General features: G+C 47.7%; 1 protein-coding gene across 1 annotated transcript in view; it reads right to left on the reverse strand.

The window, feature by feature from the left end:
• Positions 1-23817, reverse strand: part of MARCHF6 (membrane associated ring-CH-type finger 6) — a 1058737-nt gene that overhangs the window by 175072 nt on the left and 859848 nt on the right. The window contains exon 23 of the mRNA XM_069219690.1: positions 356-445. Within this exon, the coding sequence (XP_069075791.1) occupies positions 356-445 (90 nt within the window). The remainder of the gene's footprint in view (positions 1-355; positions 446-23817) is intronic.

Genomic DNA, 23817 nt, shown 5'->3' on the forward strand with positions numbered 1-23817 from the left:
AAAAGGCCTGGCAGCGAAGGGGTTAAAATTGCATGGCCATTGGACACAGCTATGCTCACTATGGAGCACCAATATCAGGAAATGAAAACAGAGTTGAAGCCTATGTATCGGGGGTCCATCACATGTGGCATACTGGGGAATAAGTGACGACATACACATTGCCAAATTGTCACACCATGGCTCTGATATATCAAAGATAAAGGGAACGGCGTGCATTAGAGCTTGATACAGAAAAATATTAAATTCAATTTCAAAGCCCTTTAACAATTATAACCCTCATAAAATATAGCGTACATTAGATATTTAAAACTTTGAATGATGTTACAACTTGGCCAAAAAAAATCAATTTTCTTACCTGTTCTATCACAGTTTTCAACCACCACTGAGGGCCCATAAGTGTTATTGCAGCAATTATTTTAGCATGTAAAACTCCAAGAGCCCAATCCTGTAAGTACAATGCAAGATTGAATCACTTTTAAAAGGCTGTATGCATGAAAATGTTCAATATTTGTCTGATTTCCATAGAACTTGAAAAAAGCCTTGACTAAGCTGAAAGGTCTGGGCTTAGCTTATGCTAGTTGTGTCAATGTGTCTCACTTGCAAGCAACTACGGTGTTGTGTAGTAGTATATTTTAAGTTTATTAAAGCAACTTGTCCTTATAAACATTACACATAATAAAACAGTGTCATAAGCATCATTAAATAAATGTCAATAACACATTCCAAAAAGATAAGAGACAATCATATTCAAATCTGATTTTTTTTCAAGAAAGGTGTCAATATAATTCTCTGCAAAGACTGTAATTTGAAAAATATCATGTGATTAAAACAACCAAACAGTATATATACCGTTCTCTTTTAATATCCTTCTAAGTTATTTCTTTTGTTCAACCAAGAACAGCAGACAGAAATAAAGCTATCGCCACAAATGTTCTTTAGCTGCACTCACACGTTATTCTTCCCACAGAAGACAAAGAATGTAGCTTCGCTTTAAAATGAACGTAATTCTTCTGCGCAATCTAGGGCAAAAGGTGAACGGTATACAATCAGACGGTCTCAGTTTGCTTTTCAACTTAAAAAGGCACATCAAAGATGCCTCCCCTGAGACAAACTTTATGAGGGTCAAATTACATCTGAGTTGAGATTTCCTTTAAAGCTTTTTCCGATATTGTATTTCAAGAATACTTTCCTGATTACCAATAAAATACCTTACTTTTTTAACAAAAAAGTTTGGTAATGCCTTATCTGATATAGACTATATCTATCTACAGATTCCTTACCATCTGGTAGAGGCATATTCTAGTTGCAAATTCCTTACCTTAGAATTTACCCGAGGCATCAGACTGGATCGGAGATATCACTTCATGTAGTACCCCTGCACACTGTCAGGCTGGGCTGCCTAGACCCCAGGGAGGCAGAAGCTTGTCTGTGGGTTGGCAGCAGCGGTAGCTGCAGTGAAAACCCCAGAGAGCTGGTTTGGCAGTATCCAGGGTCCATGCTGGAGCCCCGGGGATGCATGGGATTGGCACCTCAATACCAGATTTGGCATGGGGGGACAATTCCATGATCTTAGACATGTTACATGGACATATTCAGAGTTACCATTGTGAAGCTACATATAGGTATTGACCTATATGTAGTGCATGTGTGTAATGGTGTCCCCGCACTCACAAAGTCCGGGGAAATTGCCCTGAACAATGTGGGAGCACCTTGGCTAGTGCCGGGGTACCCTCACACTAAGTAACTTTGCACCTAACCTTCACCAAGTGAGGGTTAGACATATAGGTGACTTATAAGTTACTTAAGTGCAGTGTAAAATGGCTGTGAAATAACGTAGTCGGTATTTCACTCAGGCTGCAGTGGCAGTCCTGTGTAATATTGGTCTGATCTCCCAATGGGTGGCAAAAGAAATACTGCAGCCCATAGGGATCTCCTGGAACCCCAATACCCTGGGTACCTAGGTACCATATACTAGGGAATTATAAGGGTGTTCCAGTGTGCCAATCAGAATTGGTAAAAATTGTCACTAGCCGGCAGTGACCATTTTAAAGGCAGAGAGAGCATAAGCACTGAGGTTCTGATTAGCAGAGTCTCAGTGACGCAGTTAGGCACCACACAGGGAACACATTCAGGCCACACTTATGAGTACTGGGATCCTGGCTTGCAGGATCCCAGTGAGACAGGCAAAAACAAACTGACACACAAGTAAAAAATGGGGGTAACATGCCAGGCAAGATGGTACTTTCCTACACCCTCTGATAAGACTAAGTGCTCGACCACGCTACCACAAAAGAGAGCATTAGTATTATCTACTTTAACCTCTGTCAAGCATCTGTAGAACCCCTGGACTCTGAGCGCACTATATGTCATTTTGATATACTATTTACAGAGTCAGCTTCCCACATTGGCAGGTCAGTGGTGGGGTCTATGACTTTGCATTTACTAGACTACGCAGCCAATACCTGATCACACAACTAAATTCCAAAATTGCCCTAAGAGATTGATTTTTGAATTTGGCAACTTTTTTACAATTTTCTCAAAGTTCTGCTAGGACCTTGGTTAAGTCCCTTTAGCATTTCTTTTTAGATTTAAAAGTTGTTTTAAGTAGGGGTTAGTTACTAGAAGTAGTTTTTAGTTTCTAACAATAACCCCAACTTTAGCAACAAAATGAGCTGCTCAGAGGACATGGTTCTGGAACTCAACCTCATCCCTTACCTCCATCTAGTGATGGGAGAGTTAAGGTCCCTCTGCAAGCTGAAAAATATTAGAGCAGGTTCCAACCCTAACAAGGTCAAGCTCCAGGAGCTCTTGGCAGAGTACACCAGGGACCACCCTGCTGAGGAGGAAGACCTCCACTCAGACAGGGAAGATGTCAGAGCTGAGGAGGATGAACAACCCCCTCCTCACCTAACTAGGGAGATGAGGACCTCAAGGTCATAATATCGAAGGATAGTGCTCACAGGATCTGGATCTTCCACAGGGGCGTCCAGTTCCTTGAGGGCTTAGCGCCCAATAATGGTGGCAGCAACATAAAATCCCCAAAGGGATTGTCTCTAAATATGAAGAAGGTGATGATATCACCAAATGGATCACAGCTTTTGAGAGAGCGTGTGCAACCAGGAAGCTAAACAGATCTCACTGGGGAGCTCTCCTTTGGGAACTGTTTACTGGTAAGTGTAGGGATAGACTCCTCAAACTCACTGGTACAGATGCCAAATACTATGACCACATGAAGGCAACCCTGAGAGAGGGCTTTGAATTCACCACTGAGGAGTATAGAATTAGGTTCAGGGGGGCTCACAAAACCTTGAGCCAGTCCTGGGTTGATTTTGTAGACTACTCAGTGAAAACACTAGATGGTTGGATAACTGGCAGAAGAGTGCATGACTTTGATGGGCTTTATAATCTGGTTATGAAATAACATTTTTTAAAGTAACTGCTTCAATGACATGTTGCATCAATATCTGGTAGACCTAGGCCCAATTTCTCCCCAAGAATTCGGAAAGGAGGCAGACCATTGGGTCAAGGCTAGGGTGACCAACACTTCCACTGGAGGTGACCAAAAGAAAGGGGTCACAAAGCCTCCCCAAGGGAAGGGTGGTAAGACACCTAAGAACAAAAACAGAGTCTTCACAAGGGCCCCAAAAACCTGCACAGGAGGGTGGGCCCTGAATCTCTTCACAGTCAACAAATGGGTACAAGGGTAAAAACTTTGATCCCAAGAAGGCCGGGTGTCACAACAGTAGACAGCATGAACACCAAACTGAAGACTTGGCCTGTCCCCCTAGCACTGCTCCAGTTAGTACTAGTATAGCCAGTCTCCAGGCAGAAACAACAGCGTGCCCAGAGCACTTTAGTCTCTGAACGTGAGGTGGATGTAGCCACACTTGTTATCTTGCCGCCTAACATGGAAATATACAGGCAGCAACGCTTAATGTGACAAAAGTAGATGCTCTGAGGGATACAGGTGCCAGTGTCACCATAATGACAGAGAAACTAGTTTACCCAGGACAGTATTTGGCTGGACAAACTTATTCATTCACCAATGCTGACAGTGACAGTGTAACTAAGGTCCATCCTGTGGCTATGGTGACTTTAGAATGGGGAGGGGTTACTGGCCTGAAACAGATAGTGGTCTCTTCTGCAATCCTAGTGCAATGCTTGCTAGGGAATAATTTGGAGTCCTCGGCTTGGCCTGGGGGAGAGCTCAAAACCCATGCAGCCATGCTGGGAATCCCTGAACTGGAGTGTGTGAACACATACAGCACAAAGCAGAGCACCTGGTGAAAAAAAAGTGTTGGAGCCTGGAATAATGGCCCAACCTTCCAAGAGGAAAAGCAAGAGGACTTGGGGACCAGCCTCTGAACACAAAAATAAACTAGATCTCTCTTCTCATGAAGATGTCCTATCCCCTGAAGGAAATGAGTATATGGAGCTGGAGCCTTTACCAGGTAGAGCTCTGGGCCCAGGGGAACCGTCAAAGGAACAGCTGTGCCAAGGACAGATGACTTGTCCCACTCTTGAAAGCCTGAGGCAGCAAGCAGCTGCACAGGAAAAGGGAGATGTCAGTGGCTACCACAGGGTCTATTGGTAAGATGGACTCCTTTACACTGAGACCAGAGATCCCAAACTTGATGCAACCAGGAGAGTGGTAGTGGCTCAGCAGTTTAAGGAATTTATCCTAACTTTGGCCCATGACATCCTCCTAGCTGGGCACTTGATATAAAGCAAAACATGGAGTAGGCTTGTCAACCACTTCTACTGTTCCAGATGGAGAAGGAGTTTTGTAGCTCCTGTGTCACCTGCCAAGCCAGTGGTAAAGCAGGTGGCCACACAAAGGCCCCCTTCATTCCACTTCCTGTGGTGGGAGATTCCTTTCAAAGGGCTGGTGTGGACATTGTGGGTCCCCTTGAACCACCCACAGCCTTGGGGAACCAGTACATACCGTTAGTAGTGGATCACGCTACGAGATACCCTGAAGCAATTCCCCTTAGGTCTACTATAGCCCCTGTAGTAGCCTTTGCCATGATTGGTATTTTTACCAGATTGGGGTTTCCTAAAGAGGTGGTTTCTGACACAGGTACAAACTTTATGTCAGCTTACCTAAAACACATGTGGAATGCGTGTGGGGTAATTTAAAAAATCACCACCCCATAACATCAACAAACCAATGGACTTGTTGAGAGACTGAAGACATTGAGGGGCATGATCATGGGGCTCCCTGAAAAACTCAAAAGTAGATGGGATTGTCTCCTGCCATGCCTGCTTTTTTGCTTACAGAGAGGTGCCTCAGAAGGGAGTAGGGTTTTCCCCCTTTGAAGTTCTGTTTGGCCACCCTGTAAGTGGACCACTAGCACTTGTAAAAGAAGGCTGGGAGAGACCTCTCCATGACCCTAAACAAGATGTGGTGGATTATGTGCTTCGCCTCCGTTCAAGGATGGCGGAGTACATGGAAAAGATATCCAGAAACCTTGAGGCCAGCCAACAGCTCCAGAAGCCATGGTCTGACCAAAAGGCTGCACTGGTAGAATTCAAACCAGGGCAGAAGTTGTTGGTTCTGGGACTGTGGCTCCCAGGGCACATCAGGACAGGTGTAGTGTCCCTTACCCATTTCTGGAGAAAAAGAGTGAGGTCACCTACTTGGCAGACCTGGGCACTAGCAGGACACCCAAAAAGGTGATCCATGTGAACCACCTAAAGCTCTATTGTGATAGGACAGATATAACCATGCTGATGAGGAGCAGGGAACAGAGAGTGAACCTCTCCCTGACCTCCTCTCAAATGACTAAGTTTGGGTCAGTTGATGGAGTTGTCTATTCAAACACCCTCTCTGCCCAACAGCAAGCTGACTGCAGGCCAGTCCTACATCAGTATGCTGGGCTCTTCTCTCTGACCCTTGGACAGACCCACCTGTGTGCCCATGATGTGGACACAGGAGACAGTTTACCTGTCAAAACACAAATATACAGACACTCTGACCAAGTCAAAGAGAGCATCCAAATGGAAGTCCACAAGATGTTGGAATTGGGGGTTATTGAGCAATCTGACAGTCCCTGGGCTACCCCAGTGGTCTTAGTCCCCTAACCTCATACCGAAGATGGCAAGAGACAAATGGGGTTCTGTGCGGACTATCGAGGTCTCAACTCTGTCACTCAGACAGATGCACACCCTATACCAAGAGCAGACAAATTAATTGACAACTTAGGTGCAGCTAAATGAACAAGTTACTTACCTTTGGTAACAAATTATTTGGTACAGACTATCTAGCTGCAGATTCCTTCCCTTAGAATTCCCTGGCGTCAGCTTCGAATCCGGAATTTTGTCTGCTGAGCAGTACCCCTGCGTGTGCTGTTGGGTGGCGTTGTTTGGATCTGCGTCTGTCATCCGGCTCAGAGTGCTGTCGTCAGCGTGGTTGGAGCAGTCTGTGACATCACGGTCTTCTATACAGGCACCGCCCCGGCAAGCATATGTAAGTTCTTTTCCACAACTTTCCACGCCAGAAGCGCAGAGTCATGGAAGAACCAAACATTTTAGTTTTATGCTTGATTATTTGAAGAAAAAGACATGGCCTTAAGAAAGGCAAAAATACAAAAACATGAAGCATATGGAAAATGCCTCTTACCCAGTGTACATCTATTCGTGGCATGAGACGCTGCAGATTCACATGCTGTGCATTATCCTGCCATCTAGTGTTGGGCTCGGAGTGTTACAAGTTGTTTTTCTTCAAAGAAGTCTTTTCGAGCCACGAGACCGAGGGACTCCTCCCTTTCAGCTGCATTGCGCATGGGCGTCGACTCCATCTTAGATTGTTTTCCCCGCAGAGGGTGAGGTAGGAGTTGTGTATATAGTAAGGGTGCCCATGCAATGGAGTAAGTATGTATGTACATAATGTGTATAAGAATAGTATATATTTACAAATTTCATTCAACTTATAATGGCTACAGGCTCCCAGGGAGGCGGAAGGGCGCATGTGAATCTGCAGCGTCTCATGCCACGAACAGATGTACACTGGGTAAGTGACATTTTCCGTTCGATGGCATGTGTAGCTGCAGATACACATGCTGTGCATAGACTAGTAAGCAGCAATCTCCCCAAAAGCGGTGGCTTAACCTGTAGGAGTTGAAGTTGTAATAATGTTCGTAATACAGCCTGTCCTACTGTGGCTTGTTGTGCTGTTAACACATCTACACAGTAATGTTTTGTGAATGTATGAGGCGTAGACCATGTGGCTGCCTTATAAATTTCTGTCAAAGGTATATTCCCTAAAAAAGCCATTGTGGCGCCTTTATTCCTAGTGGAATGCGCCTTTGGTGTAATAGGTAGATCCCTTTTTGCTTTAATATAGCAGGTTTGAATACATTTCACTATCCATCTAGCAATGTCTTGCTTGGATATAGGATTCCCTGCATGAGGTTTTTGGAAGGCTACAAATAATTGTTTTGTTTTGCGAAACTGTTTTGTTCTGTCGATGTAATACATTAGTGCTCTTTTGATGTCTAACGTATGTAAGGCTCTTTCTGCTACTGAGTCTGGTTGTGGAAAAAAGACTGGGAGTTCCACTGTTTGGTTTAGGTGGAATGGTGATATAACTTTTGGTAAGAATCTTGGATTTGTACGGAGAACCACTTTATGTTTATGTATTTGTATAAGGGGTTCTTGTATAGTGAATGCTTGTATTTCGCTTACTCTTCTAAGAGAAGTGATAGCTATCAGGAAGGCTACCTTCCAAGTCAAGTACTGCATTTCACAAGAGTGCATGGGTTCAAAGGGTGGTCCCATGAGTCGTGTTAACACAATATTGAGGTTCCACAAAGGGACTGGTGGTGTTCTCGGGGTATGATTCTTTTTAATCCTTCCATAAATGCTTTGATGACTGGGATTCGAAAGAGCGATGTTGAGTGTTTGATCTGCAAATAGGCAGATATTGCTGTGAGATGTATTTTAATAGAAGAGAATGCTAAGTTAGATTTTTGTAAGTGTAGTAAGTAACTTATAATGTCTTTTGCGGAAGCATGTATTGGTTGAATGTTATTATTGTGGCAGTAGTAAACAAATCTTTTCCATTTGTTTGCATAACAATGTCTTGTAGTAGGTTTCCTAGCCTGTTTAAGGACCTCCATACATTCTTGTGTAAGGTCTAAATGTCCAAATTCTAAGACTTCAGGAGCCAGATTGCTAGATTGAGCGATGCTGGATTCGGGTGTCTGATCTGTTGTTTGTGTTGAGTTAACAGATTTGGCCTGTTTGGTAATTTGACGTGGGGTACTACTGATAGGTCCAACGGAAGTGTTGTGTACCACGGTTGGCGGGCCCAAGTTGTTGCTATGAGTATTAGTTTGAGTCTGTTTTGACTCAGTTTGTTTACCAGATAAGGAATGAGTGGGAGAGGGGGAAAAGCGTAAGCAAATATCCCTGACCAACTCATCCATAACGCATTGCCCTTGGACAGAGGGTGTGGGTACCTGGACGCAAAGTTTTGGCATTTCGCATTTTCTTTTGTTGCGAATAGGTCGATTTTTTGTGTTCCCCAACGTAGAAAGTAATCCTGTAGGATCTGGGGATGAATCTTCCATTTGTGTGTCTGTTGATGATCTTGACTGAGATTGTCAGCTAACTGGTTTTGAATCCCTGGGATGTATTGTGCTATTAGGCGAATGTGATTGTGAATTGCCCCATGCCAAATTTTTGTGCTAAGAGGCACAGTTGTGACGAGTGTGTCCCTCCTTGCTTGTTTAGGTAATACATCGTCGTCATGTTGTCTGTTTTGACAAGAATGTGTTTGTGGGCTATCAGTGGTTGAAATGCTTTCAATGCTAGAAACACTGCCAACAGTTCTAAATGATTTATATGCAGTTGTTTTTGCTGAACGTCCCATTGTCCCTGTATACTGTGCTGGCGGAGGTGTTTTCCCCAGCCCATCATGGAAGCATCAGTTGTGATCACGCATTGAGGCACTGGGTCTTGGAATGGCCGCCATTGGTTTAAATTTATAGGGTTCCACCATTGAAGCGAGAAGTGTGTTTGGCGGTCTATCAACACTAGATCTTGGAGTTGACCCTGCCGAGTCCATTGCAGACCTTATTTGGTTGTTGGAAATCGCTTGTCCTTCCTCAACAACCTGTTGAGCACGCTTTTGATGTTACTTGGGCAAGTGCTGTATTATATGTTGCATCTCGTCCCAGTGTGCCCTGTCGTAGAGAGCCAGGAGAGCCTGCGAATTGGCAATCCGCCATTGATTGGCTGCCTGTGCTGCCACCCGTTTGCCTGCAGCATCGAACTTCCGACTTTCCTTGTCGGGCGGTGGTGCATCTCCTGACGATTGGGAGTTTGCCCTTTTCCTGTCTGCTCCCACTACCACTGAATCTGGTGTCAATTGCTGTGTTATAAACACAGGGTCCGTTGGGGGAGGCTTATATTTCTTCTCCACCCTAGGCGTGATGGCTCTGCCTTTTACTGGGTCCTGGAACACCTTTTTGGCGTGTTTTAGCATGCCTGGAAGCATTGGCAAACTTTGGTAAGAGCTGTGAGTGGATGCCAAGGTATTAAATAAGAAGTCGTCTTCTATGGGCTCTGCATGCATTGCTACATTATGGAAAGTACCTGCCCTTAATACCACCTGCATATATGCAGTGCTGTCCTCTGGTGGTGACGGCCTCGCCGGGTAGCAATCGGGACTATTGTCTGAGACCGGTTGTAGGAAGTTGGCTCTGCATGCACTATTTCAAAGTAAGAAATAGCATGCACAGTGTCCAAGGATTCCCCTTAGAGGTAAGATAGTGGCAAAAAGAGATAATTCTAATGCTCTATTTTGTGGTAGTGTGGTCGAGCAGTAGGCTTATGAGAGGGTAGTGTTAAGCATTTGTTGTACACACACAGGCAATAAATGGGGAACACACACTCAAAGACAATTCCAAGCCAATAGGTTTTTATATAGAAAAATATATTTTCTTAGTTTATTTTAAGAACCGCAGGTTCAAGATTTACAAACAATACTTTAAATGAAAGGTATTTCACTCAGGTATCTTAGGAACTTTGAATCATCACAATAGCATGTAGAGTTTTGGCAAAAATGGCAATAAGCTATTTTAAAAGTGGAGACTGCAAAAATCAACAGTTCCTGGGGGAGGTAAGTAATGAAAATGTCACTTACCCAGTGTACATCTGTTCGTGGCATCAGTCGCAGTAGATTCGCATGTTCTGCAATAGCTCGCCATCTGGTGTTGGGCCGGAGTGTTACAAGTTGTTTTTCTTCGAAGAAGTCTTTCGAGTCACGGGACCGAGTGACTCCTCCTTTTGTCTCCATTGCGCATGGGCGTCGACTCCATCCTCGATTGTTTTTCCCCGCAGAGGGTGAGGTAGGAGTTGAATTGTAGTAATAGTGCCCATGCAATGGAGTGACTAAGTATGCACCTATTTAAGGTTGAGATGATACATATAGAAATAATTGAAGGTAACTTCCAAACTGCTACAGGCTCCCGGGGAGGCGGGTGGGCACATGCGAATCTACTGCGACTGATGCCACGAACAGATGTACACTGGGTAAGTGACATTTTCAGTTCGATGGCATCTGTCGCTGTAGATACGCATGTTCTGCATAGACTAGTAAGCAGTTATTTCCCCAAAAGCGGTGGATCAGCCTGTAGGAGTGGAAGTAGTCTGAAATAATGTCCTTAATACGGCTTGACCTACTGTGGCTTGTTGTGCGGATAACACGTCTACACAGTAGTGCTTGGTGAATGTGTGAGGCGTAGACCATGTGGCTGCCTTACATATTTCTTGCATTGGGATGTTTCCTAGAAAGGCCATGGTAGCACCTTTCTTTCTGGTTGAGTGTGCCCTTGGTGTAATGGGCAGCTGTCGTTTAGCTTTAAGGTAGCAGATTTGGATGCATTTAACTATCCATCTGGCTATACCTTGTTTTGAAATTGGGTTTCCTGCGTGAGGTTTTTGAAATGCAATAAAGAGTTGTTTAGTCTTTCTGATGTTTTTTGTTCTGTCAATGTAATACATTAATGCTCTTTTGACATCTAATGTATGTAGTGCCCTTTCAGCTACGGTATCTGGCTGTGGAAAGAACACTGGAAGTTCCACTGTTTGATTTAGATGGAACGGTGAAATAACCTTTGGCAAAAATTTAGGATTGGTCCTCAGGACGACTTTATTTTTGTGTAGTTGTATAAAAGGTTCTTGTATAGTAAACGCCTGAATCTCGCTTACTCTTCTCAGGGAAGTAATGGCGATGAGAAATGCCACCTTCCAGGTTAGGAACTGTATGTCGCAGGAGTGCATGGGTTCAAAAGGTGGACCCATAAGTCTAGTTAGGACAACATTTAGGTTCCATGAAGGAACAGGTGGTGTTCTTGGTGGTATAATTCTCCTAAGGCCCTCCATGAATGCTTTAATGACTGGTATTTTATATAGGGAAGTTGAATAGGTAGTCTGCAGGTATGCAGATATTGCTGCAAGGTGTATTTTAATGGAAGAGAAAGCCAGGTTAGATTTTTGTAAGTGAAGCAAGTAACCCACTACATGTTCTGGAGTTGCGTGTAATGGTTGTATTTGATTAATATGGCAGTAGCAAACAAACCTCTTCCATTTACTTGCATAGCAGTGCCTGGTGGATGGCCTTCTTGCTTGTTTTATGACTTCCATACATTCTTGGGTAAGTTGTAAGTGCCCGAATTCTAGGATTTCAGGAGCCAGATTGCTAGATTCAGCGATGCTGGATCTGGGTGTCTGATCTTTTGGTTGTGCTGTGTCAACAGATCTGGCCTGTTGGGCAATTTGATGCAGGGTACCACTGATAGGTCTAGCAGCGTTGTGTACCAGGGTTGCCTTGCCCAAGTTGGTGCTATCAATATGAGTTTGAGTTTGCTTTGACTGAGTTTGTTTACCAGGTAAGGAAGGAGAGGGAGAGGAGGAAAAGCGTAAGCAAATATCCCTGACCAGTTCATCCATAGGGCATTGCCTTGGGATTGTTTGTGTGGGTACCTGGATGCGAAGTTTTGGCATTTTGCGTTCTCCCTTGTCGCAAACAAGTCTATCTGAGGTGTTCCCCAGAGTTTGAAATAAGTGTTCAGAATTTGGGGGTGAATTTCCCATTCGTGGACCTGTTGGTGATCTCGAGAGAGATTGTCTGCGAGTTGATTTTGTATCCCTGGTATAAACTGTGCAATTAGGCGAATTTGGTTGTGAATTGCCCAATGCCAAATTTTTTGTGCTAGCAGGCTTAACTGCGTGGAGTGCGTCCCTCCCTGCTTGTTTAGATAATACATTGTTGTCATGTTGTCTGTTTTGACGAGAATGTATTTGTGAACGATTATTGGTTGGAAAGCTTTTAGTGCTTGAAAAACTGCTAGAAGTTCTAGGTGATTGATATGCAGTTTTGTTTGATGTACGTTCCATTGTCCTTGTATGCTGTGTTGATCGAGGTGTGCTCCCCACCCTGTCATGGAAGCATCTGTTGTTATTACGTATTGTGGCACTGGGTCTTGGAAAGGCCGCCCCTTGTTTAAATTTATGTTGTTCCACCACAGAAGCGAGAGGTAAGTTTGGCGGTCTATTAACACCAGATCTAGAAGGTGACCCTGTGCCTGAGACCACTGTGATGCTAGGCATTGTTGTAAGGGCCTCATGTGCAGTCTTGCGTTTGGGACAATGGCTATGCATGATGACATCATGCCTAGGAGTTGTAATACCATCTTTGCCTGTATCTTTTGTGTTGGATACATGCGTTGTATGATGGTGTTGAAATTTTGAATTCTTTGTGGACTTGGAGTGGCTACTCCCTTTGATGTGTCTATTATGGCTCCCAGGTATTGTTGTACCTTGCGTGGCAGAATTTTGGATTTTGTGAAATTGACGGTGAACCCGAGTTTGAAGAGGGTTTGTATGATCTGATTTGTGTGATTTGAGCACTGTATGAACGAATGGGCCTTGATTAGCCAGTCGTCCAAATATGGGAACACATGTATTTGCTGCCTTCTTATGTGTGCAGCGACTACCGCTAGACATTTGGTAAAGACTCTTGGTGCGGTTGTTAATCCGAAAGGCAGTACCTTGAATTGGTAATGTATTCCTTTGAATACAAACCTTAGGTATTTCCTGTGAGATGGGTGTATTGGTATATGGAAATAAGCATCCTTGAGGTCTAAAGTTGCCATGTAGTCGTGTAGTTTTAGCAATGGCAATACTTCTTGTAGTGTGACCATGTGGAAGTGGTCTGATTTGATGAATGTGTTCACTACTCTGAGGTCTAGGATTGGTCTCAGCGTTTTGTCCTTCTTTGGTATCAGAAAGTACAGTGAGTAAACTCCTGTGTTTATCTGTGTGTTTGGCACTAATTCGATTGCATTCTTTTGCAATAGTGCCTGCACTTCTATCTCCAGGAGATTGGAATGGTGTGTTGTTAAATTTTGTGCTTTTGGTGGTATGTTTGGAGGGAATTGTAGAAATTCTATGCAATAACCATGTTGGATAATTGCTAGAACCCAAGTGTCTGTAGTGATTTCCTCCCATGCTTTGTAATAATGACCTATTCTTCCCCCCACTGGTGTTGTGTGGAGGGGGTGAGTGACATGTGAGTCATTGTTTAGTAGTAGGGGTTTTGGGGCTTTGAAATCTCCCTCTATTTCTAGGGAATTGCCCTCCTCTATATTGTCCCCGAAAACCTCCTCTATACTGTCCCTGGTAACTGGACGGTGTTGCTTGTGAGGTGCTGGCTTGTGTGCTTTGACCCCGAAACCCCCCTCGAAAGGGCGTTTTACGGAATGTGCTGTAATTCCCTCTGCTCTGCGGGGAGTAGAGTGCGCCCATGGCTTTGGCAGTGTCCGTATCTTTTTTGAGTTTCTCAATCGCTGTGTCCACTTCTGGACCGAACAGTTCTTTTTCATTAAAAGGCATATTGAGAACTGCTTGTTGAATCTCTGGTTTAAATCCAGACGTTCGGAGCCATGCATGCCGTCTGATAGTTACAGATGTATTAATTGTCCGTGCAGCTGTATCTGCAGCGTCCATGGAGGAACGTATCTGGTTGTTGGAGATGGTCTGTCCCTCCTCAACCACTTGTTTCGCCCTATTTTGGAAGTCCTTGGGCAGATGTTCAATGAGATGTTGCATCTCGTCCCAGTGGGCTCTGTCATAGCGCGCAAGTAGTGCCTGGGAGTTCGCGATGCGCCACTGGTTTGCAGCTTGTGCTGCGACTCTTTTACCAGCTGCATCGAACTTGCGGCTTTCTTTATCTGGGGGTGGTGCATCTCCAGATGTGTGAGAGTTGGCCCTTTTCCTAGCTGCTCCTACAACAACAGAGTCTGGTGGCAGCTGTGTAGTGATGAAAACCGGGTCCGTAGGAGGCGGCTTATACTTATTTTCCACCCTTGGCGTGATTGCCCTACTTTTGACCGGCTCCTTAAATATGTCTTTTGCGTGCCGGAGCATACCAGGGAGCATAGGCAGGCTTTGGTAGGAGCTGTGGGTGGAGGAGAGTGTGTTGAACAAGAAATCATCCTCGACCTGTTCTGAGTGGAGGCTTACGTTATGAAATTGTGCTGCTCTGGCCACCACCTGAGAGTACGCGGTGCTGTCTTCTGGTGGAGATGGCTTTGTAGGGTAGGCCTCCGGGCTGTTATCTGACACTGGGGCATCGTATAGGTCCCATGCGTCCTGATCTTGGTCACCCTGGCTCATGGTGGTGTGAGCTGGGGAGTGAGATGGAGTTTGTGCTGGTGAAACGGTAATCACGGGCGGAGGAGAGGGTGGTGGTGTAATTCTTTTAACCACTTTTGGTTGTGGTGCTTGTTCCGTCTGGAACTCCAACCTTCTCTTTCTCCTAATGGGGGGAAGGGTGCTTATTTTTCCTGTCCCCTGCTGAATGAAGATACGCTTTTGCGTATGGTCCACATCAGTTGCTTGTAGCTCTTCCTCAAACCTATGCTTTTGCATTTGGGAGGTTAGCGAGTGCTCTTCTGTATAAGAGCCTGAAGCTGGGTCGCTTGCAGTTTGTTTCGGCGTTGAAACTTTGTCTGCGTGTTTTTTCGGCTCCGAGGTGACTTTTTTCCTTTTCGGGGCCGAAACCTCTCGGCGTCGATCTGTTTCGGTGCCGCTGTCTCGGCGTCGAGCCGTGTCCACACCGGCATCTCGGTGTCGAGGCTTGTCTCCAGCACTTTCTCGGTCCCGAGAAGGCTGCGTGCCGGTGTCTCGACCGGAGTCGGACGATCTCGGCACTGTTTTGGCCTTTTTCGGTGCCGACGGTCGGTCACCGAATTTATGGGTGGAGCCATGGCCTGGTGGCAGTGGCGTCCCCTGGGCCTTGTAAATGTTTCTTTGTGTGGTTTTCGACGTCTTACTCACGGTTTGTGTGTCGTCGAATCCTTCGGAGTCTGAGTCTTGGATCGAGAAGGTACCTTCTTCTTCCTGTTCCTCGAACTCCCGTTGGGCTGTCGGTGCGGACGCCATTTGAAGTCTTCTGGCTCGACGGTCTCGGAGTGTTTTTCGGGACCGGAACGCACGACAGGCCTCGCAGGTGTCTTCGCTGTGCTCAGGTGACAGGCACAGGTTGCAGACCAAGTGTTGGTCTGTGTAGGGGCATTTATTGTGGCATTTGGGGCAGAAACGAAACGGGGTCCGTTCCATCGGCGTTCTTCAGCACGCGGTCGGGCCGACCAGGCCCCGACGGAGGATCGAAAAACTACCCCGAAGGGCACCGGAGCTCTTCGATCTTCGATGCGGTGTGGAATCTAAGTACGCCGATCCCGAACGCAACAATACCGACGAAAATCTTCCGAAATTAGCTAATTTTCCGTTCCGAAACTCGGAGCGACAGGAACACGTCCGAACCCGATGGCGGAAAAAAAACAATCGAGGATGGAGTCGACGCCCATGCGCAATGGAGACAAAAGGAGGAGTCACTCGGTCCCGTGACTCGAAAGACTTCTTCGAAGAAAAACAACTTGTAACACTCCGGCCCAACACCAGATGGCGAGCTATTGCAGAACATGCGTATCTACAGCGACAGATGCCATCGAACATATTAGTTTCACAGATAAGTACAACACTTACAGGGTTCAAAGTTGGGTCCAAGGTAGCCCAACGTTGGGGGTTCAAGGCAACCCCAAAGTTACCACACCAGCAGCTCAGGGCCGGTCAGGTGAAGAGGTCAAAGTGGTGCCCAAAACACATAGGCTTCAATGGAGAAGGGGGTGCCCCGGTTCCAGTCTGCCAGCAGGTAAGTACCCGTGACTTCGGAGGGCAGACCAGGGGGGGTTTGTACGGCACTGGGGGGGGACACAAGCAGGCACAGAAAGTACACCCTCAGCGGCACAGGGGCGGCCGGGTGCAGAATGCAAACAGGCGTCAGGTTTGTAATAGGATTCAATGGGGAGACCCAGGGGTCTCTTCAGCTATGCAGGTAGGCAAGGGGGGGGGGCTCCTCGGGGTAGCCACCACCTGGGCTAGGAAGAGGGCCGCCTGGGGGTCACTCCTGCACTGGAGTTCGGATCCTTCAGGTCTTGGGGGCTGTGGGTGCAGTGTGTTCTCCAGGTGTTGGGTTCCTTGAAGCAAGCAGTCGCGGTCAGGGGTAGCCTCTCGATTCCCACTGCAGGTGTCGTTGTGAGGGCTCAGGGGGGTCAACTCTGACTACTCACGGGCTCGCAGTCGCTGGGGAGTCCTCCCTGTAGAGTTAGTTTTCCGCAGGTGAAGCCGAGGGCGTCAGGTGCAGAGTGGAAAGTCTCACGCTTCCGGCGGGAAACGTGTGGTCTTTGCAACTTTGCAACAAAGAAACAACTTTTAGTCTTGGCGAACAGGGCCGCTGTCCTCAGGAGCTTCTTGGTCCTTTTAGATGCTGGGTAGTCCTCTGAGGCTTCAAAGGTCGCTGGACCCTGGGGGACGCATCGCTGTTGCAGTTTTTCTCGAAGTGGGGAGACAGGCCGGTAGGGCTGGGGCCAAAGCAGTTGGTGTCTCCGTCTTCTTTGCAGGGCTTCAGGTCAGCAGTCCTTCTTCGTCTTCAGGTTGCAGGAATCTATCTTCCTCGGTTCTGGGAGACCCTAAATCCTCAATTTAGGGGTGTGTTTAGGTCTGGGAGGTTAGTAGCCAATGGCTACTAGCTCTGAGGGTGGCTACACCCTCTTTGTGCCTCCTCCCTGTGGGGAGGGGGTCACATCCCTAATCCTATTGGGGGAATCCTCCATCTGTAAGATGGAGGATTTCTAAAAGTCAGAGTCACCTCAGCTCAGGACACCTTGAGGTTGTCCTGACTGGCCAGTGACTCGTCCTTGTTTTCCTCATTATCTCCTCCGGCCTTGCCGCCAAAAGTGGGGGCAGTGGCCGGAGGGGTGGGCATCTCCACTAGCTGGGATGCCCTGTGGCGCTGTAACAAAGGGGGTGAGCCTTTGAGGCCAGGTGTTACAGTTCCTGCAGGGGAGAAGCACCTCCACCCAGTACAGGCTTTGTTCCGTTGCCACAGAGTGACAAAGGCACTCTCCTCATGTGGCCAGCAACATGTCTGGTGTGTGACAGGCTGGTAAAACTAGTCAGCCCACACTGGAAGTCGGGTATGTTTTCAGGGGGCATCTCTAAGATGCCCTCTGGGTGTATTTCACAATAATATGTACACTGGCATCAGTGTGCATTTATTGTGCTGAGAAGTTTGATATCAAACTTCCCAGTTTTCAGTGTAGCCATTATGGTGCTGTGGAGTTCGCGTATGACAGACTCCCATACCATATACTCTTATGGCTACCCTGCACTTACAATGTCTAAGGTTTTGCTTAAACACTGTAGGGGCATAGTGCTCATGCACCTATGCCCTCACCTGTGGTATAGTGCACCCTGCCTTAGGGCTGCAAGGCCTGCTAGAGGGGTGGCTTATCTATGCCATAGGCAGTGTGAGGTTGGCATGGCACCCTGAGGGGAGTGCCATGTCGACTTAGTCGTTTTCTCCCCACTACCACACACAAGATGGCAAGCAGTGTACATGTGCTGAGTGAGGGGTATCCAGGGTGGCATAAGACATGCTGCAGCCCTTAGAGACATTCCCTGGCATCAGGGCCCTTGGTACCAGGGGTACCAGTTACAAGGGACTTATCTGGGTGCCAAACGTTTCCACCGGCAGGCGTAAATCGACTTAGTAGAGGGACGCCTGGCTGCCAGAATGACATCACAGACTTCAGGAGGGAGGTCATAAACGATCAACTGTCACCACTCAACCTCCACGCATAAAGCCGCAAAGTTGACAGGTTCGGGTGGAGAACATTCCCCTGCTGCTGCGACAGAAGATCCTCCCGAAGAGACAACCTGATTGGAGGACTGATGCTCAACTTGAGAAGCTCTGGATATAAGACTCTCTGTGCCCAATCTGGAGCCACTAGGATTACTTGTTCCCAGTCGTTCTTGATTTTCTTGAGAACTCTGGGCAGAAGTGGTATGGGCGGAAAGGCGTACCAGAGGCCTGAACTCCACTCGCAACGAAAAGGGGCGCCTAGCGATAGCCGCCTTGGAAACTCCAATGCGCAAAACTGCTGACATTGCGCATTCTCTACGCAGGCAAACAGATCTAACCAAGGCTCTCCCCACTGCTGAAAGAGTCCTTGCGCCACCTTCGGATGGAGATACCTTTTCTGACCTGCTAAGCATCGTTGGCTAAGTTCGTCCGCCCTGGCGTTCAAAGAACCTGCCAAGTGTTGAACCGCAAGGGTTATGACCTGTTGTGCCATGTCCAGAGATGCAGAGCCTCTTGACAAACGGTCCACGACCCCACATCGCCCTGCTTGTTGCAGTACCACATTGCGGTAGTGTTGTCCGTGAACACCTGCACTATCTTCCCTTTCACAACAGGAAGAAATGCTTTTAATGCTAGCCGGATCACCCGAAGCTCCAACAAGTTGAAATGGAGCCCAGATTCCGCCGGAGACCAGCGACCTCTGACCTCCACCTATCCCAGATGGCTGCCCCATCCGAGAAGTGACGCATCTGTCACTACTGTGAGATCTGGTTGGGGAAGGGAGAGGAGTCTGCCTTTGACCCAATCAGAGGTCACTAACCACCACAGCAGATCCTTTACAGTTCCCTTCGAGATCTGAACCAAGTCGGTAAGATTCCCCTGATGCTGTGCCCACTGGAACTTCAGGTCCCACTGCAGAGCCCTCCTCTGCCATCTGGCATGCTTGACCAATAGAATGCAGGAAGCCAGGAGTCCCAACAGCCTCAGGGTCTGTCTCACCGAAATCCAGGATAGAGGCCGAAACATCGGTATCATAACCTGAATATCTTGGACTCGCTGCTCGGGGGGATAGGCCCGATACTGCACTGCGTCCCGAACAGCTCCGATGAAAGTGAGCTTCTAAGAGGGAGTCAGGTGTGACTTCAGCACATTTATAGTGAACCTCAGCAAATGCAGGAGGTCTGCCGTCGTCTGGAGATGGGTGACGAGAGCCTGGGGGGTCGGAGCCTTCAACAACCAATCATCTAGGTAGGGGAAGACTGAAATCCCTAACCTGCGCAGATGAGCTGCCGCCACCACTTTGGTGAACACCCGAGGGGTACTGGTGAGACTGAAGGGGAGCACGGTAAACAAAGTGCTCATGGCCCACCTCGAACCACAAGTAGCGCCTGTGGGCAGGCAGGATGGGGATGTGAAAATACACATCCTGCAAGTCCAACGCTACCATCCAGTCTCCTTGGTCTAGGGCAGACAAGACCTGAGCAAGAGTGAGCATCTTGAATTTCTCCTTCTTGAGGAAGAGATTGACGTCCCTTAAGTCCAGGATAGGGCGACGGCCCTTGTTCTTTTTGGGAATCAGAAAGTAGCGGGAATAACAACCACTGCCTACTTCTGACATTGGGACCCTTTCTATAGCTCCCTTGGCCTAGAGAGCCATAACTTCCTCCCAGTGCAAAACCAAATGGTCCTCCATCAGCCGTTCTTTTGTCGGAGGGATAAAAGGAGGGAAAGACTAGAAGGGGAGGAAATAGCCCTTCTGTATGATCTGCAAAACCCATTTGTCCATTGTGATGGAATGCCAGTGAGGGAAATTAAACTGAATCTGCCCTCCAACTGGACGGACATGGTCCCGCAGAACCATACTAGGAGGGCTTGGGTGCAGTGGAGGGGGGCTGTGTGGTGGCCAACCGCTGGCCAGACCCTCTGGGTCTGACAGTACCATGACCACGTCCTCTACCGGGATGGTGTGAAGCCTGAGGACGGTGGCTGAGTTGTGGCTGGTGTGGTACTGCGCCCCTTCCAAAGCCTCAAAAGGGACGGAAGACAGACTGCTGAAGAGCTGGCGCTGAGAGGCCCAAGCATCTGGTCGTAGCTTGAGAATCCTTGAACTTCTCAAGCGCTGAGTCTGCCTTCTCACCAAAAAGGCGAGAGCTATCAAAGGGCATGCCCATCAAACTAGACTGGACAGCCTCTAAAAAGCCAGTTGAACATAGCCAGGTGTGGCGACGTATGGGCACTGTCGATGCAATCGCTCTACCCAGCGTGTCCGTTGTGTCCAATCCACACTTGATTGTAAACTTGGCTGCATCTCTCCCATCCTTGACAGCCTGGGTGAAAGTGTCCTGTATGCCCTCCGGGACCTGGGGCAGCAGCTGTGTCACTGGATCCCATAAAGTATGGGAAAGGCGGACCAATAGGCAAGAGGTGTTTACTGACCTCAATGCCAGGCTGGAGCAAGAAAACATTTTCTTTCCAAGCTCATCTAGCCTCTTGGATTCCCTATCCCAGGGATCATAAGGGAAGGCACCACAGGAAGTTGAGGCTTGGACCACCAAGCTCTCCGGGGTGGGTCGTTGGGTAAGTAAACTAGGGTTGTTTGGAGCATGTCTATGGCGGCTGCCGACTGTCCTATTCACAGGAGCCCCTGTGCTGGTTTTGGACCATGTTCCCAGAAGGACATCAGTTAGGGCCTCATTGAAGGGCAACATTGGCTCTGATGGAGTCACACCCAGCTGACGCACCTCTGTCAGGAGATTCGTCCTGACTGGCACTGTGGACAAGTATAGGTCCACGACCTCAGCTGCCCTACGCACCACCATAGCGAAAGAAGCTCCCTCCTCCGTAGCCACATTAGGAGGACAGAGCATGGCAGTATCTGGAGACGTTTCCAGTCTACTGGCTTCCCCTAGATCCTTATACCAGTCCTCCTCATGCTCCAGTTCACACTCCAAAGGGTCCTCAGACTTCTCTGACTGCTCTCCTGTACCTGGCTGTTCAGAATAAGGCTCAGGTAATGATCTGGGCCTGATTGGAGCCGTCGCAGTCGGCGTCGTACAACGTCGCTCCAGCTCATCCGGAATGAGGATGGGGCTATGTAAGGAAATGCCTCCTTGGCATGGTTACCCCCTGACTTTTTGCTGATGCCAAGTTATGATTAAAAGTGTGCTGGGACCCTGCTAACCAGGCCTCAGCACCAGTGCTCTTTCCCTAAACTGTACCTTTGCATCCACAATTGGCACAGCCCTGGCACTCAGATAAGTCCCTTGTAACTAGTACCAAGGGCTCTGATGCCAGGGAAGGTCTCTAAGGGCTGCAGCATGTCTTATGCCACCCTGGGGACCACTCACTCAGCACATGCACACTGCCTCACAGCTTGTGTGTGCTGGTGGGGAGAAAATGACTAAGTCGGCATGGCATTCTCCTCAGAGTGCCATGCCAACCTCACAATGCCTTTGGCATAGGTAAGTCATCCCTCTAGCAGGCCTTACAGCCCAGAACCCAGGAAATCATATTCCTGCAACCTGATCCAAGAAGGACTGCTGTCATGAAAGCCCTGCAGAGACAACGGAGACGACAACTGCTTTGGCCTCAGCCCTACCGGCTTGTCTTCTGACTCGAAGAAAGATGCAACAGTGATGCATCCGCAGGGACCAACGACCTCTGAAGCCTAAGAGGACTGCCCTGAACCAAAGAACCAAGAAACTCCTGTGAGAAGCGGCTCTGCTCAACAACAGCAACAACTTTGCAACTTTCTTGCAACTTTTAAAGACTCACTCTTCCCGCCGGAAGCGTGAGACTTCACCCTCTGCACCGGACGCCCCCGGCATGAGCTCTAGAGAACCGACACCACAGAGAGGACTCCCAGGTGACTGCGACCTCGTGAAGAGCCCGAGACGACCCCCCAGGACCCCCACAGTGACGCATGCAGAGAGAATCCAGAGGCTCCCCCTGACCGCAACTGCCTGTAACAAGGGACCAGACGCCTGGACCTAGCACTGCACCCGCAGCCCCCAGGACCAGAAGGAACCGAACCTCAGTGCAAGAGTAACCCTCAGGCGACCATCTGCCTAGCCCAGTCGGTGGCTGGCCCGAGAAGCCCCCCCTGTGCCCTGCCTGCACCACTAGAGTGACCCCTGGGAATCTCCATTGAATCCAATACAAAACCCAACGCCTGCTTTGCACACTGCACCCGGCCTCCCCTGTGCGGCTGAGGGTGTGTTTTATGTGCCTTCTTGTGTCCCCCCCGGTGCTCTACAAAACCCCCCTGGTCTGTCCTCCGAGGACGCGGGTACTTACCTACTGGCAGACTGGAATTGGAGCACCCCTGTTCTCCATAGGCACCTATGTGTTTTGGGCACCTCTTTCACCTCTGCACCCGACCAGCCCTGAGCTGCTGGTGTGGTAACTTTGGGGTTGTCTTGAACCCCGAACAGTGGGCTGTCTATGCCCAGGAACTTAGACTTGTAAGTGCCTTACTTACCTGACAAACTAACCATTACTTACCTCCCCCAGGAACTGCTGATTTTTGCACTGTGTCCACTTTTAAAATAGCTTATTGCCATTTTTACTATAACTGTGTATGCTACTGCTCTAATTCAAAGTTCTTTACTTTCCTGTGTGGAGTACCTTGCATCTTATGTATTTACTTCAAATCTTGTGGTTCTAAAATAAATTAAGAAATGAAAATGTCACTTACCCACTGTACATCTGTTCGTGGCATCAGTCGCTGTAGATTCGCATGTTTTGCATAGCTCGCCATCTGGTGTTGGGCCGGAGTGTTACAAGTTGTTTTTCTTCGAAGAAGTCTTTCGAGTCACAGGACCGAGTGACTCCTCCTTTTGTCTCCATTGCGCATGGGCGTCGACTCCATCTTCGATTGTTTTTCCCCGCAGAGGGTGAGGTAGGAGATGAATTGTAGTAATAGTGCCCATGCAATGGATTGACTAAGTATGTACCTATTTAAGGTTGAGATGATATATATACAAATAGTTGAAGGTAACTTCCGAACTGCTACAGGCTCCCGGGGAGGCGGGTGGGCACATGCGAATCTACAGCGACTGATGCCACGAACAGATGTACACTGGGTAAGTGACATTTTCAGTTCGATGGCATCTGTCGCTGTAGATACGCATGTTTTGCATAGACTAGTAAGCAGTTATCTCCCCAAAAGCGGTGGCTCAGCCTGTAGGAGTGGAAGTAGTTTGAAATAATGTTCTTAATACGGCTTGACCTACTGTGGCTTGTTGTGCGAATAACACGTCTACACAGTAGTGCTTGGTGAATGTGTGAGGCGTAGACCATGTGGCTGCCTTACATATTTCTTGCATTGGGATGTTTCCTAGAAAGGCCATGGTAGCACCTTTCTTTCTGGTTGAGTGTGCCCTTGGTGTAATGGGCAGCTGTCGTTTAGCTTTAAGGTAGCAGATTTGGATGCATTTAACTATCCATCTGGCTATACCTTGTTTTGATATTGGGTTTCCTGCATGAGGTTTTTGAAATGCAATAAATAGTTGTTTAGTCTTTCTGATGTTCTTTGTTCTGTCAATGTAATACATCAATGCTCTTTTGACATCTAATGTATGTAGTGCCCTTTCAGCTACGGT

The sequence above is a fragment of the Pleurodeles waltl genome, chromosome 2_2 (genome assembly GCF_031143425.1).
Source record: "Pleurodeles waltl isolate 20211129_DDA chromosome 2_2, aPleWal1.hap1.20221129, whole genome shotgun sequence".
NCBI classification, from domain to species: Eukaryota; Metazoa; Chordata; class Amphibia; order Caudata; family Salamandridae; genus Pleurodeles; species Pleurodeles waltl.